Here is a 13,481-nt window from a genome sequence, read left to right on the forward strand (position 1 = left end):
GAAGTAGAATTTATTTTGTAGGGGGAAATGCTATCGGTAGGGCCCTACCAAATTCATGGTCCATTTTGGTCAATTTCCCAGTCATAGGATTTAAAAAATAATAAATTTCTTGATTTTGAGACATTTAAATCTGAAATTTCACCTTGTTGAAACTGTAGGGGTCTTGTCCCAAAAAGGGGCTGCAGTGGGGTCGCAAGGTTATTGTAGGAGGGTCATGGTATTGCCACCCTTACTTCTGCGCTGCTGCTGGCGGCGGCACTGCCTTCAGAGCTGGGTGCCCAGGTAGCAGCCACCACTCTCCGGCCACCCAACTCTGAAGGCAGCACAGAAGTAAGGGTGGCAATACTACAAACTCCCGACAATAACCTTGAGACCCCTGCCCACCCCGCAACCCCCTTTTGGGTTGGGACCCCCTGTTTGAGAAATGCTGATCTCCCCCGTGAAATCTGTATAGTATAGGGTGATTTTTCACAGCCATGAATTTGGTAGGGGCCAAGCTATTGGCCAAGGAAGTGCCAGAAAGAGAAGCAGCAGTTAAGGTGAAAAGAGTGAAGGAGAGCACAGCGGACCAAGGACAGGGATGGGACTGCTGCACAAATGTTTAGAAAGGAAGCAGTTTGTGGCTATGGATCAGCCACTGTTAGCATTCATGCATGTATTTTGTTCATGTCTGTACATGCATAGTTTAAAATAAAGCTTTTCAGAAACCCTTTATTGACATTCAGATATTATGGTTAACACTTTACATAATAAACTTTATAGTCATTAAAATTCACATCTCTGAAGACAGGAGAGCAGTTCTACTGCAGCAACTTCCATTGCTTGAAGGAATGGGGAAAAATAACTTCTAGGGCACTGCATGAGCTTGATGAGGTCACCATCCCACATACTTAGAACCAGAACATCAGCAACTGGCTTTTACTCCTATTCTCACAGTCCCAAGAGAAGCAAACAAGCAAGTTCTATAAATGGCAGAAAGTGGATTGGATTCCAAATTGGATTTCAGTTTTCACCTGCTAATATGCTATTTGTATTAGAGGTTTGTACCATGATAGTGGTTTTAGAATATGATATTGTTGTGGCCTCTTCAATGAGGTTGTAAAAATGCGCTTTTTGAAAGATCAGGCGTTGCTGGTTGAGAAGCTGGATTCTGTACGTTCTTCACAGAAAGGAAAGGCACATTCATTCCATAGCCTGTTTATGTGTATATACGATATCGTAAGACCAGATTCTTTTGCCACTGAATTTTACAAACTCCTTGTTTGAAATTCGAAGTAACTATTGCCTACATGTAATCTCTTTTGTTATCTATAATGGAAAAAGTCAAAAGTTAATTAATCATGTGGTATACACTCTTCCTACAAAATGGCTAGCCCATTTGACCTGAGAGAAAAGTGTATTGTGGGAACTGAAAACCTCCTGTTTTATATTATGGGATCCACTGCTCTGTGATATGATATTTGTACTCTGATATTATTGATAGAAGTTGATGTTATACACTCCCTCGTTTCCTTCAAATCACCCAAAAATCCCCATCTAAACTCTTATAACAAATCCACCGCGATTATTTGGACTACTCTGCTGTACCTCTTTCTGCATTATAGGACCATGTCCAGTCCTATTCTCCGTGGCTACAGAGGGCCAAGACCCAGAGAAACTGGTGTGGTTCTGATGCAGAATGGTGATCAGGGAGAATTGGGAACCCTATGGAAGAGATCCATGTATCCTGAGCACTCTGCTTACAGAGGGGGCCTGCACTGCAGTGCACTGGAGGTTTGGGGGTTCCAGCAGGGACTTGCTACTAGGAGATCATGTGCATCTGTAACTATGTGGCTTCACCTAACATTCTACCAGATAGATGGACAGTGGAGCAGCCAAGGAGGCCATTCTGATCTGTGGAATAGCTCTGGACAACACATATGTTTTTTTTTTTTTTTTTCAGATCACAGAAGCCCCATTGACTCATTGAAAACAAGACATCACTCTTGGAGTCACCCAATTCCCAAAGTCTTATCTTGCATGAATTTCAATCTGTCAATAGCACCTTGGTTGAATAGGGCTAGGAACAGAATTTGTAAATGTCAACTGAAAAATGCTGGACCTTTACAAAAGGAAAAACCAGAACTCTAAACTGAAAGAATAAGTGTTGAGGTTGATTGGAATTTAGAATAATTCTTGGGGCTGGAACCGTAGGGCTGCCAATCCTGTAGGGTTGTCCTGGAGTCTCCAGGAATTAAAAATTAACTTTCATTAAAGATAATGTCATGTGATGAAACCTCTATCCAAACAAAATTGGCAATCCTAGGCTAAAGTCATTACTCTAGTGAAGCTCCTATGGCGGGCTGCGCAAGCAGCACCAGAGATCTACTTACTTAATTTATTCGATCTGCATATGGAATATGAGGCTGTGAACACAAGGGCCATCATGCTGCCGACTATGATCAGCACCACCTGCAGCAAGTGCAGCAGCTTGATTGGAGAGATCACTTTTGATCTGAACATTGCTGCTTTCTCATCATCAATGATCGCCGTCTGAAAGAGTGCAAGAGCATTTACAGCTGAAGTATGCAAGTCCTTTCTCATGGAACATATACATGTTATAGACAATGTGATTGCATATAATGTTATTGTAAGCAGAGTCAGGATGAGTTCTACCCTGACATCTGGTGGTGAATTATGGCGAGTGTGGAAAAGAACTCCAGGGGCTGATCTTGTTTGCATAGGCACACCCACTCGCCTGGCAGGAAACAACAGCAACTCAAAGTGGTTACTTTGGCTGGTGTGGGATCCCCAGNACCCGGCCCTTGCTGCTATCAACTTGGCCTGGCAGAAGGGTTACATTATCATATACATGGATCTAAGGGCTATATCCACAAAGGGACTTGGGCTTTGCAATGTTCAGCATTGCAATGCCTAACTGTTGCCCTGCCACCCAGTGGAATCCACAGCCCTGAGTTAGGTGCCCAGGCTCCCTACACAGTGCCTATGGAGGGATACACACCTAAAATGGGATCTGCAAAAGTCAGCTTGCTGAGCAGGGAAATACCAAGGAGAGGAGTGGCTCTTAAGCCCCTCCCCCTATGGATCTTAGGCACCTAAGTCTAGGGGAGAGGGAGGAGCCTGTCACCGACTGGGATTCTCAGCTGTGTGCCCTCTCCTGGAGTAAAGTGCATAAGCCTAACTTTTGACTTGCAAACAAGTTTTAGCCCAGGGATCAGAGCGCTCATCAAGGATGTGGGAAACTTGAGTTCAGGTCTTCTCTCTGCCTGATGTGGAGAAGGGATTTGGGGAGAATGGTCTCCCCATCTCAGGAGAATGCCTTAACCACAACCTCCATCACCTCCTCCAGCTGTTTTGTGAGGCTGGAGGCTTGCGCTCAAAATGCCTGCTGGATTGGGCCCCACTGGCGAGACAGGTTGATTAACATCTAGTTTGATGAAGCTGCTGAGACTCAGGTCTGAGGTAAGAGCCTGAGGCCCTAGACTGAGGTCGCTGTGCTCATGCTCACTGGAAGAAACTTAGGCAGCTAATGACTTTAGGTGTTTACAGTGTTCGGAAGCAGCTGAATGGGGGTTTTCAGGATCTCAGTGACCCCTCCTGTTGGATTTAGGCACCTAAGGTGGACATTAGATGTCTAACTGCTTTGGTGGCTCTAGCTATAGGTGCCTAATTTCAAGCAAACAAGACTGAAAATTTTGGCTCTGGACTATTTTTTGGTAAATCGCCCAGATTATTTCTAATAAAGATGAAATAATTAGAATGATTTAATAGACTGAAAACATACTAACCTCGTTCAGCCAAAGAACAGGAAAGATATAGGATTTTGTAAGTTTTGATAAAGCACTGCAACAAATAGTGAAATAAAAAATTGAAACAACCACAACACACTATCTGCACATTGCATAGTCACAATTTCCATCTATCAATTTCTCATACCCCTGTACCTCTTTGCTGAAATTGACAGGAAGTATGATTTGTATGTGTTCAGGTGGCAAACCTCCAGTAAATTCAAACTAGTGCATTGCTCTGTAGAAAGTCTATAAGTAACTTCAGCCGTAGGCACCAACTTTTACTTTTCCCCTGGGGGTGCTTCACCCCCACTCCGCCCCAAGGCCCACCCCTACTCCAACTCTTCCCCCAAGACTCTGCCTTCGCTCCACCCCCTCCTGCCCCACTCCTCCCGCTCCCTGAAGCCCCACCCACCTGCCACTTGCTGGTCTCTGCCCTTCCCCAATCCTCTCCCCAAGCCACTAAACAGCTGCGGCTAGTGGACGCTGAACTCCCACTATTTTTTTTTCTGTGGGTGCTCCCGCCCCGGAGCACCCACGGAGTGGGCACCTATGACTACAGCTGTTATGCATACCATCCTTCATCTAGTACTCTGGGTATGAGAAAGTAGATAGATAGATAGATAGATAGATAGATAATTTATGTATGATCATCTATATGTTTATTACATAATTGTTTCTCTTCCACTTGCCCTTCCCAAACCTGTTTTTCAAATCTGTCTGTTGCCTTTCATCATATAGTTAGATTAAAATCTCTTGTGGAGTCGGAGGTGGCTCTTTGATTGTATTCTAAATTAAATGCATGTATAGTACCTAAGGTGCAATAAGGTTTTGATCCCTGATTGAAGCCTGTAGGTGCTACTACATATAAATAATAATTATGATAATATTCATGTGTACATACAGTGGATAGATTTAAAAGGTTGTTTCCATTTTGAAAGAGCTTGAAAAATATACTTTATACTTAAAATAGGGACCATGAATGGAACCAATAATCTCTTTCAAAATATTAAGTACACATATGTAGGTGTGTGTGTATTTATTAGCACTGATTGGGAACTTTTCAACACATCATTTTTGTCAAAAAATACATATTTGTTGAAAGTGAAACTATTTGTTAAACAGTGACAAATTCAACAAAACCACTGACTCAAAAAAAAATTGGTAAAAAAATACTGAGATTATCAAAACATCCTATTTTGACAATATGGAACCAGAAAGCTTCCATTTGGGGATTTCAAATAACTTCTTATTTCTAAATTTTATTAAATTTAAAATAAAGGTAAAGAAAAAGGAAAAAAGGTTGACACTGAAATGAAATTTTTCAAAATTACTGAAGCAAACCATTTTGGTTGACCCAAATGAAAAAATATTTCGGATTTTTGTTTTGCAAAAATGTTTGAGATTTCAGTTTTTCATCATATTTTGCGATAAGAAAACATTTTGTCTGACGGGAAAGCCATCACCATCACCTCGCCCAAATATTTATATATATGCATGCACAATAATGGGATCATTCCAAGACTAGTGCATTCATATATTTTTTTCAATACAGTTTTCAGTCAGAATGACTTTTGTTTTAAAATTAAATAAAACAATGAAGAAAACACAGTGTGTGTCTCCTGTGTAACGTGCTGTATCAACCGTCTCACAGTACAGTATCGGTTATCTTTTTCATTGGCACTAGTTTTGGAATGATCATATTATTTACAATCTCCATATATTATATAATTCTGCTTTTGCGTTTCATCCCATTTATTGTTTGTAGATTCATAACATGACTCTAAGTCCCGATACAATGCCCACTGCAGCCAATGAGAGTCTTTCCATTGACCTCAATGGGCACTGGATCAGGCCCCTAGTGCATGCCAGACATTCCCAAGAAATCTGAAATTTGACTTCTCCTTGCAAATGTTGGAGCTGAAGGACATTTAAAAATAAATAAATTGTTTCAATTAAAAATGGAACATTTCATGACATTCACAAATATTTGGGCTTTTTATGAGCTACAGAGCAGGTTGAAATGTTTGGCATTTTTAAATTTCACAAATTGGAAAATATTTAAGATTTTATTTACAAAATTTCACACCTTTTATATTTACATTTATTTCTGATTGCAATGGACTTACAAGCTTGTTAGAAAGTGTTCTAATATTTTATTTCAAAAAGCTCCCTTTTGGGTGATAGCAAATACTGAAATGTAGGAAAAGAATTAGGGACTTGATCTTACAAGTTGCAGAGCACTCAGGCCTTAATCCAGCAAAACACTTAAGCATGTGATTAACTTTAAGTACCTGAGTAACCTCACTGAAATCAATGGGACTATTCACATGCTGAAAGATTTGCACATACATGTTTAAGTGTTTTTGCAGGATCAGGGCCAAAGTATGTATCATCCTGCAGAACAGACCCCTAAGTCTCCAGTAACATAATTAAATGATCATTATAAAAGTAAATCATATTCACTGTTGGGCTTGATCAATGATTAAGTTCAGAGCCCGGGAGGGAGGGGAAATCACCAAGTGAATCTTCTTCGGAAGTCTCACGGACCACTGAGATTACGTATTAACTGCTGCTTTCATTAATAGTAATATTGTGGGCCCAGGTCCTCAACTACTCCTTGTCTCCCCCTACCCCCACCAATTCCCAAGGGACATTCTAGCACTCAGAGATCACTAGGGTGTAAGGATACCCTCACCATGTATCCTGTGCCAACTGCTGAGATGTGAATTGTATAGAACTACTTCATTCCTTTACTACCCGAGGATTTCCCCAATGCTGGGAATCTTCAATGGGTTGGTTTAGGAATATAAACACATAGCTGCCATACTGCAGAACTGAGACACACTATCATAATACTGTCATTATGAAATGTATACTTAATATTTAGGTTATATTTATTGAAACTCTACCAAGCATTTTTGTAGAGCCAGTCACCCTAATTGCAAAAGGGCTAACAAACAAAATATTGTACCTGTATTTTAGAAACAAAAGACAGAGAAAACACTTACTCGATCTTTGGTGCAGGCTTCACCAGTAAGTTTATTTGCAGCTTTTTGGCAAATCGTAATGTAAACCCAGTGGTCTAAAGCCAGAAAGGTAGAAAAGGAGAAAACACAAAATAAAACAAAACAAATAAAGCAACCACAATGATATTAATGCTTGTGATGGTGGCCACTACAAGCTTAAGTCTGGAATAGGTACATCAGAGAAATTTGAATTAACACTGTTCATTAACTTGTTTACCATTGGGATTACTTTGAGGGGTCAAAGGGTCATTTCATTCTTCATGCCCAATCTGTTCTTGTGTCTTTATTGAGACGACTACCAAGGTTGCAAATTAATATTAGAGCCATTTTCCATCAGAAAATGCTGATTTGATTAATTCAAAATACTTTGCAAGAATTTCATCAACATTTTTGGCAGGAAATAATTGAAATGTTTTGTTTCGATAAAGACAAAATGTTTCATTCCAATAAGGTGAAAACAAGGGCTGGCCAGAAAACAAGAATTCCATTTCGTGAAAATTTAAGTTTTCTAAATTTCTCTCATTCCGCATCAAAACGAAAATGAGACCACTCAAATTTTGTCACCAAAAACAAAAAGCAAACAAACAAGAGAGAGAGAGAGAGAGAGAGAGGATCTTTGCCTCCAGGGTAGTCCATAGACCTGTAGTCAGGTCACTCACCATGGATGTGGGAGACCCAAGTTCACGTCTCTGATTTGTATAAAGGACTTAAAGCTGGGTATCCCACACCCTAGGGGAGTGCACTGACCATCCAGCTATTGACTACTCTTGTCTCACACTTGCTCCCCAGAAATCCCATCCTGAACCTGAGAAATGGATACATTGCCATGAAAAGTTTCAGTCCCAACCAAAAAAAACATTTTGTCAGAAAAGTCCCAACCAGCTCTAGTCTAAATATTTCACTTAGACTTCAGCATTTTAATATTTGTTATATTACATTATGTTATAATTTATAAGGTCAAAACCAAATATTTCTAGATATTTTGTTTTGTGAAAAATACCAAGATTTCAACTTTCCATCCTGATTCAGAACAAACCAAATTTTGAAGTCTCAGATTTTCCATGGGGTGGAATTTCCATTTTTGGACCACCTCTAATTAATACCAATTGCAGAGATCGTTTTTGTGGACATCTGTACCTTAGGAAGATGACTGAGACTCACAACTACTTTCTCAGACACATAGGTTAATCTTAATCTTCATCTTAAAGGTTAAACATGTCGGTGTCACCTGTTCAGTTTTCCCCCACTTTAACTTGTTTTTTGAATGATTCAGCCAGGCTCCAATCCAGTATAAAAAGTGTTTAATTTGAAGCATGTGAATAGCTGGATTGAAATAATTCAATGGGACTGCTCCACATGCTTAAAGTTAAGCACATGCTTTGCGGGACTAGGACCTAAGTGGAGGGAAAATTGAAGCTGATTAAAATCAAAGGTTCAACAAAAAATGTTTATTTAGGAATTTATCACAGTTGCAATGTGTGGCAATCAAATGCACTCTGGAATCATATAAACGGGAGGCTTCATTGTTATGGTCAGAACAGGCTGTACTGCAATTACTTGGTCAACTTAATTAAACTGTGACTGTAATTTAGATGAGACTTACTACTTAATGAAACCAACAAAATCAAAACATGTTTAAAACACAGCAAAAACAGATGAGCTCTGTAGGGGATAACTTAGAGAGGAATAGAACAACTTTGGCTTAAACGCAATCTTGGGCCAGATCCTTAGCTGGTGTAAAGTAGAATAATCTCATTGACTTCAATGGAGTTACACTGATTTACATCAGTTGAAAATGTGGCCCCAACAGATTTTTCACCCACCATGGATGAAATTCTCAGATGTATGGCATATAACTATAAGACCACATGGATGCCACTTTCATCACTGTACATTATACATACATAGAATAGTGATCACAGAACAAGACAATGATCGTATTTGACACAATAATTTGTAGCAAAGATTGTGGTCACCAAACTGTCATACGATGTGGTGTTACATATGGCATATGTTTGCCTAAAAAGGTCATCTGATCTTAGGCTGCTCTACATATGTGTTTATGATTTACAATTGAGTTGGTTTCATATAGACTGAGAAGTTGAACAGTATTGTGGAGAAATGTTTGTATTTTGTGCTGGAAGAAAGACCATTTGGCAATTTAGAATGACAAGTAGCAAGTGTTTAAAAAGCATGATCTGTGTAACTTAATTTATTCCTATAGCATCTTCAAGTATCCCTTTTTCAATGAGAGTGTGCAAAAACAGACTCTTGGAACCAATTTTCTCCGAATGTTGATGATCCGTAGAAAATGGACTCTCTGCATAGTTTTGTAAAAACCAAAACCTGACTGAGATTTTGCCAACCCATACTGACCCCAATTTGTCAACTATAGGGATGAGTCAAAATTAACACTTTTATGTGAGCTACCAAACTTTGGAGGTCAGAATAAGATTTGATGGGGTTCTGCAAAACCCAAACACCAAAATATGGGCTCCTCCAATTATATCTGAAATTAATCAGTATTATAACTACACTGCAAAGCAATACTGTACATGGTTATCAAGAAATAAATACTATAAATGTTGGCTTACAGGCTCTACATCTAAAAAGGTCTCGTGTTCATCCTTATTTGCACTCAATCCTTCAATATTCTCGGACACATCTTCACTTGCATACAGAAAATGGGGAAGTGTAATATACACTGGTTTTCCTATTATAAAAAGACAAGCAAAATTGGAAAGTCAAGTCTTAGTGTGGTTCCTCTTATTGAAGTACCTCACCTGAGGACATTTTATTGATTTATATATAAATAAATATCTATGATATGCACACAAATATACACATTCATTATGAAGATTTGCTAAACCTAAAGCAGAGAGAGATTCTATAGGGCCTACAATCCTATTGGTATGTAGATAATTTGCATGAGTAAAATTAATTGCTATTAAAATTACAGCATATAGGCCAAATTCCCAGTTGTAAGTTTACTCCAGTGGAACTACACTGAGTTAAACAGCTGCTGCTCTTATCCTATATATGCACATATAGTTATCACACCATGTATATGAGATCTCATGAACACAGGAACTGTGAGTATCCAAAGCTTTTATGCAGTGGATGAAGCTCCTTTTATTCTTCCCCCCACAGAGACAAGGGATAATTTAGCCCTGAATGTGTAAATGGTATTAAAAGTTCCATCTCTTTTTCTCTTCCTTATGCATCTCTCATATTTTTACCATCAAAGCTAGATATATAGCCCCATCACCACAGTCTCTGAGCATTTCTGAAGCATTCATAAATTTATCTTCACAACATCTCATGAAGGTAAAGAAGTATTCAAATCTCTGTTTAAAGAATCGATGTTTCAGAGACATTAAATTATGTGCCCAGGGTCACACAGGAAATCTATGGCAGAGTCAGGAATTGAATCCAAGTCTCTTGACTCACAGTCTAGTACCTTAACCATAAAACCATCCTTTCCCCCAGACCAAGTGGCTTGTTTGGGTTAGTAACATTTTACTACTCTACCTTCTTTGCAGGCGCTAATGTCCAGGGCTCCAGATGCTGTGCAATTCTTTGACAGAACAGTTTCTGTGCAGAAGCATTTATTTTCTGGAGTTTCAAGAGGAGATGCAAATGCTGCACGAGGAACTGAAAAACGATACAGGGGGATTTCCTTCACAATCTGCTCACTGTCAAATATGCCATAGATAGATCTGAATATAAAAGAGAAATGTATCATTTGTCTCTAGTTTATACTGTATTTACAGGTGTTTTGGTTGCTAATACACATTCATGTCTGATGCATTATAGAGATGTCCTACCTTTCTCGTTTTTTAAATGATAAAGTGCCCTTGGCAGCTCCTCGGATGATTCCAGGCTCCCTTAGCCCTGGATTAGCAGTTGTGAAACTGCCCAGACCATGAACAAGAGTACATGACATTTCCAGAAAAGAGACACAGGCAGTGGTGACTTTATAAATCTCAAGAAAAACTTCCTAACTCTAAGAACAATAGGACAATGCGACAAACTGCCAAGGGAAGTCACGGAACCTCCTTCACCGGAGGTTTTCAAAAGGAGGCTGGATAGCCAGCTGCCTTGGATGGTTTAGATACAACATATCCTGCCTCTTGGCAGGGTATTAGACTAGATGACCTTTGCAGTCTCTTCTAACCCTGTGGTTCTATGATTCTATTATATAAAATACAGAAACATAGACAAAAATATACAGTTAAGAGTAAATGTATAAACAACTCCTTCCCAGGCACAGATCTACAGCGCCTGTGGTGATGGAATGTTTTAAGTCTTTCAGAGTGGTTTCTTCCCGGCTATATACTAGAAGAGTTTTAATGGTATTACTATGTCAGAGGTGTGGTTTTCTTTTAATGATATAGTGATACCAGTATATGCCCTAGTGTGGACATAGATCTACCAGTATAAAGGTGCCTTACACTCATATAACTTATTTCACTTGGCAAACTGGAATAAGATATACTGGTATAAACCCTTTTATACTGATATAGCTGCATCCATACTTGGGGGTGGGGGAAGGTGTTACTGATGTAGTTAAAGTGGCAAAACATTCTAGTGTAGACAAGCCATTAGAAGAAAGCAGTGTTTTGAGTGTTGCCATGTCCCATATTATGGCAAGCATTGCCTTCCCTGACTGCTGAGACTAGGTCAGAATTTAGGGAGACCAGTGTGGTACTACTAGAAAGATGCAACTATGATTACTTGATCTGAGAACCAAAGAACCAGACAAGGTCTGTCTGCGTCCAACAGCCTGAATGAAGAAACAGTTTCTCTCTTCTTCACCAGGTACATGCTGTGATTGGCAGATTTCAGTTTTGGGGTCCAAGCTGCTCCATGATAAGAATTTGATTTATAAACCTTGATCCTTTTTAATGCAACTTTTAAAATAAATGATGCATTTTAAAGAAGAAAAAGCTCATTCCCGGCACTGAAAATCAAAGTTGAGCCTGCAAATGTGTCACCTGGAAGAATTAAACTTCTGTTTCCTTGAAATCTATTGAGCAGTGTTTGTAATTATCCCTCTGAAGTAGTCAGGGACATTGTATGGCAAAACAGAAAAGACAGACTGAAAAGAAAAAATGCAAGGAGATTTATTATTTTTTATTAATTATTTATATATTTGGGGTAATATATATCATATTCTGAGAGAAAGCAGTTTGGTGTATTTAGCTATGAATGGTGAAATACACACCTGTACAGATGACCTGTGCATCTGTTAAGCTCCACATAAGCCCGCAAAATAATGTTTAAATACCTCGCACTAGCCCTATGCACATGGGTGAATTATATTCTTAGCCCTGGTCTACACTGGGGGAGGATTGATCTAAGTTACGCAACTTCAGCTATGTGAATAACGTAGCTGAAGTCAACGTACATAGATCGACTTACCGTGGTGTCTTCATCGCGGTGAGTTGACTGCTGCTGCTCCCCCATCAACTCTGCCTGCACCTCTCGCCGAGCTGGAGTACAGGAGTCGATGTGAGAGCGCTCGGGGGTCGATTTATCATGTCTAGACTAGACACGATAAATCAATCCCTGCTAGATCGATCGCTGCCCACCGATCCGGCCGGTAATGAAGACAGACCCTTAGGGAATGACTACACAGCAAGCAGCAACCAATGGCAGTGAGTCTCAGAGCTTGGGTCTGTAGACGGGCTCACAGGACTCATGCTATGATGCTAAAAATAGCTGTGTAGACCTTTTGAGCTGGAGCTTGGGCTCTGACACCGAGGGTGGTGGGTTTCTGAGCCTGAGCTCCAGCCTGAGCCTAAGTATCTACACTGCTATTTTTAGCACTAGCCCAAGTCTGTAGACCCAGGCTCTGAGACTCACTGCCATGGCTGCTGCTTGTCGTGTAAATGCACCCTATAGGCCAAGTTCTGCAAACCTAATACTGAGTACTACTTGTGTGAATAGTCCCTTTGAACTCAATGGGCCTGAGTCTCCTCTCACATCTACCACTGTAATTCTATTATCCTGAATTACACCAGTGCAGAGGATCAGAGACTCAGAGGCATTGCAACTACTCACTACTCATACAACTAAGCGTGACAGAATCAGACTTTAAGTAGCCAATCATGAACACAGCAGATTCATATGGTTAAAACCAAAGGTTTGTTTATTGAGTTGCTTCAATGACCCAAGACTAAGCAGAGCAGTTTCAGCAGCTGTCTTAAATAGTTTTTCAAAGAACATGATTTTTGGTGAGCACACATAGGAATATGTGCACAATATGGATCTCTCCAAGTGTCCTACCTGCAAATATCGGAGGAAAAGAAGCGCAGGATCCGGTCCTTCTTTACAAAAGGAGGAAATGATGCACCATCTATGGATGAAATAAAATAAGAGCTTAAATGTAATTCCACTTTTATGACATGAGATCATTGATAATGCCACATTCAGCTATGGTCTTTTCCATACATTTCTGACAAAAAGAAAAACAGGAGTACTTGTGGCACCTTAGAGACTAACAAATTTATTAGAGCATAAGCTTTCGTGGACTACAGCCCACTTCTTCGGATGCATATCCATATGCATCCAAAGAAGTGGGCTGTAGTCCACGAAAGCTTATGCTCTAATAAATTTGTTAGTCTCTAAGGTGCCACAAGTACTCCTGTTCTTCTTTTTG

At 39.8% G+C, this 13,481-nt stretch overlaps 1 protein-coding gene across 5 annotated transcripts in view; it reads right to left on the minus strand.

Annotated features, from left to right (window-relative positions):
• Positions 1-691: 691 nt before the first annotated feature.
• Positions 692-13,481, minus strand: part of CD36 (CD36 molecule) — a 73,822-nt gene continuing 61,032 nt past the window's right edge. For 4 of the 5 annotated variants that reach the window (XM_034765669.1, XM_034765680.1, XM_034765688.1 and 1 more), the window contains 7 exons: positions 13,109-13,178; positions 10,349-10,536; positions 9,412-9,530; positions 6,800-6,873; positions 3,789-3,843; positions 2,373-2,532; positions 1,286-1,308 (listed from right to left, as the gene is read on the minus strand). In XM_034765669.1, coding sequence (XP_034621560.1) covers positions 1,286-1,308; positions 2,373-2,532; positions 3,789-3,843; positions 6,800-6,873; positions 9,412-9,530; positions 10,349-10,536; positions 13,109-13,178 — 689 coding nt within the window. Of the gene's footprint in view, positions 1,309-2,372; positions 2,533-3,788; positions 3,844-6,799; positions 6,874-9,411; positions 9,531-10,348; positions 10,537-13,108; positions 13,179-13,481 lie in introns of all 5 variants that reach the window. The other variant, XM_034765708.1, reaches the window with a different exon arrangement.

Source organism: Trachemys scripta, chromosome 1 (assembly GCF_013100865.1).
Source record: "Trachemys scripta elegans isolate TJP31775 chromosome 1, CAS_Tse_1.0, whole genome shotgun sequence".
In the NCBI taxonomy this organism is placed as follows: Eukaryota; Metazoa; Chordata; order Testudines; family Emydidae; genus Trachemys; species Trachemys scripta.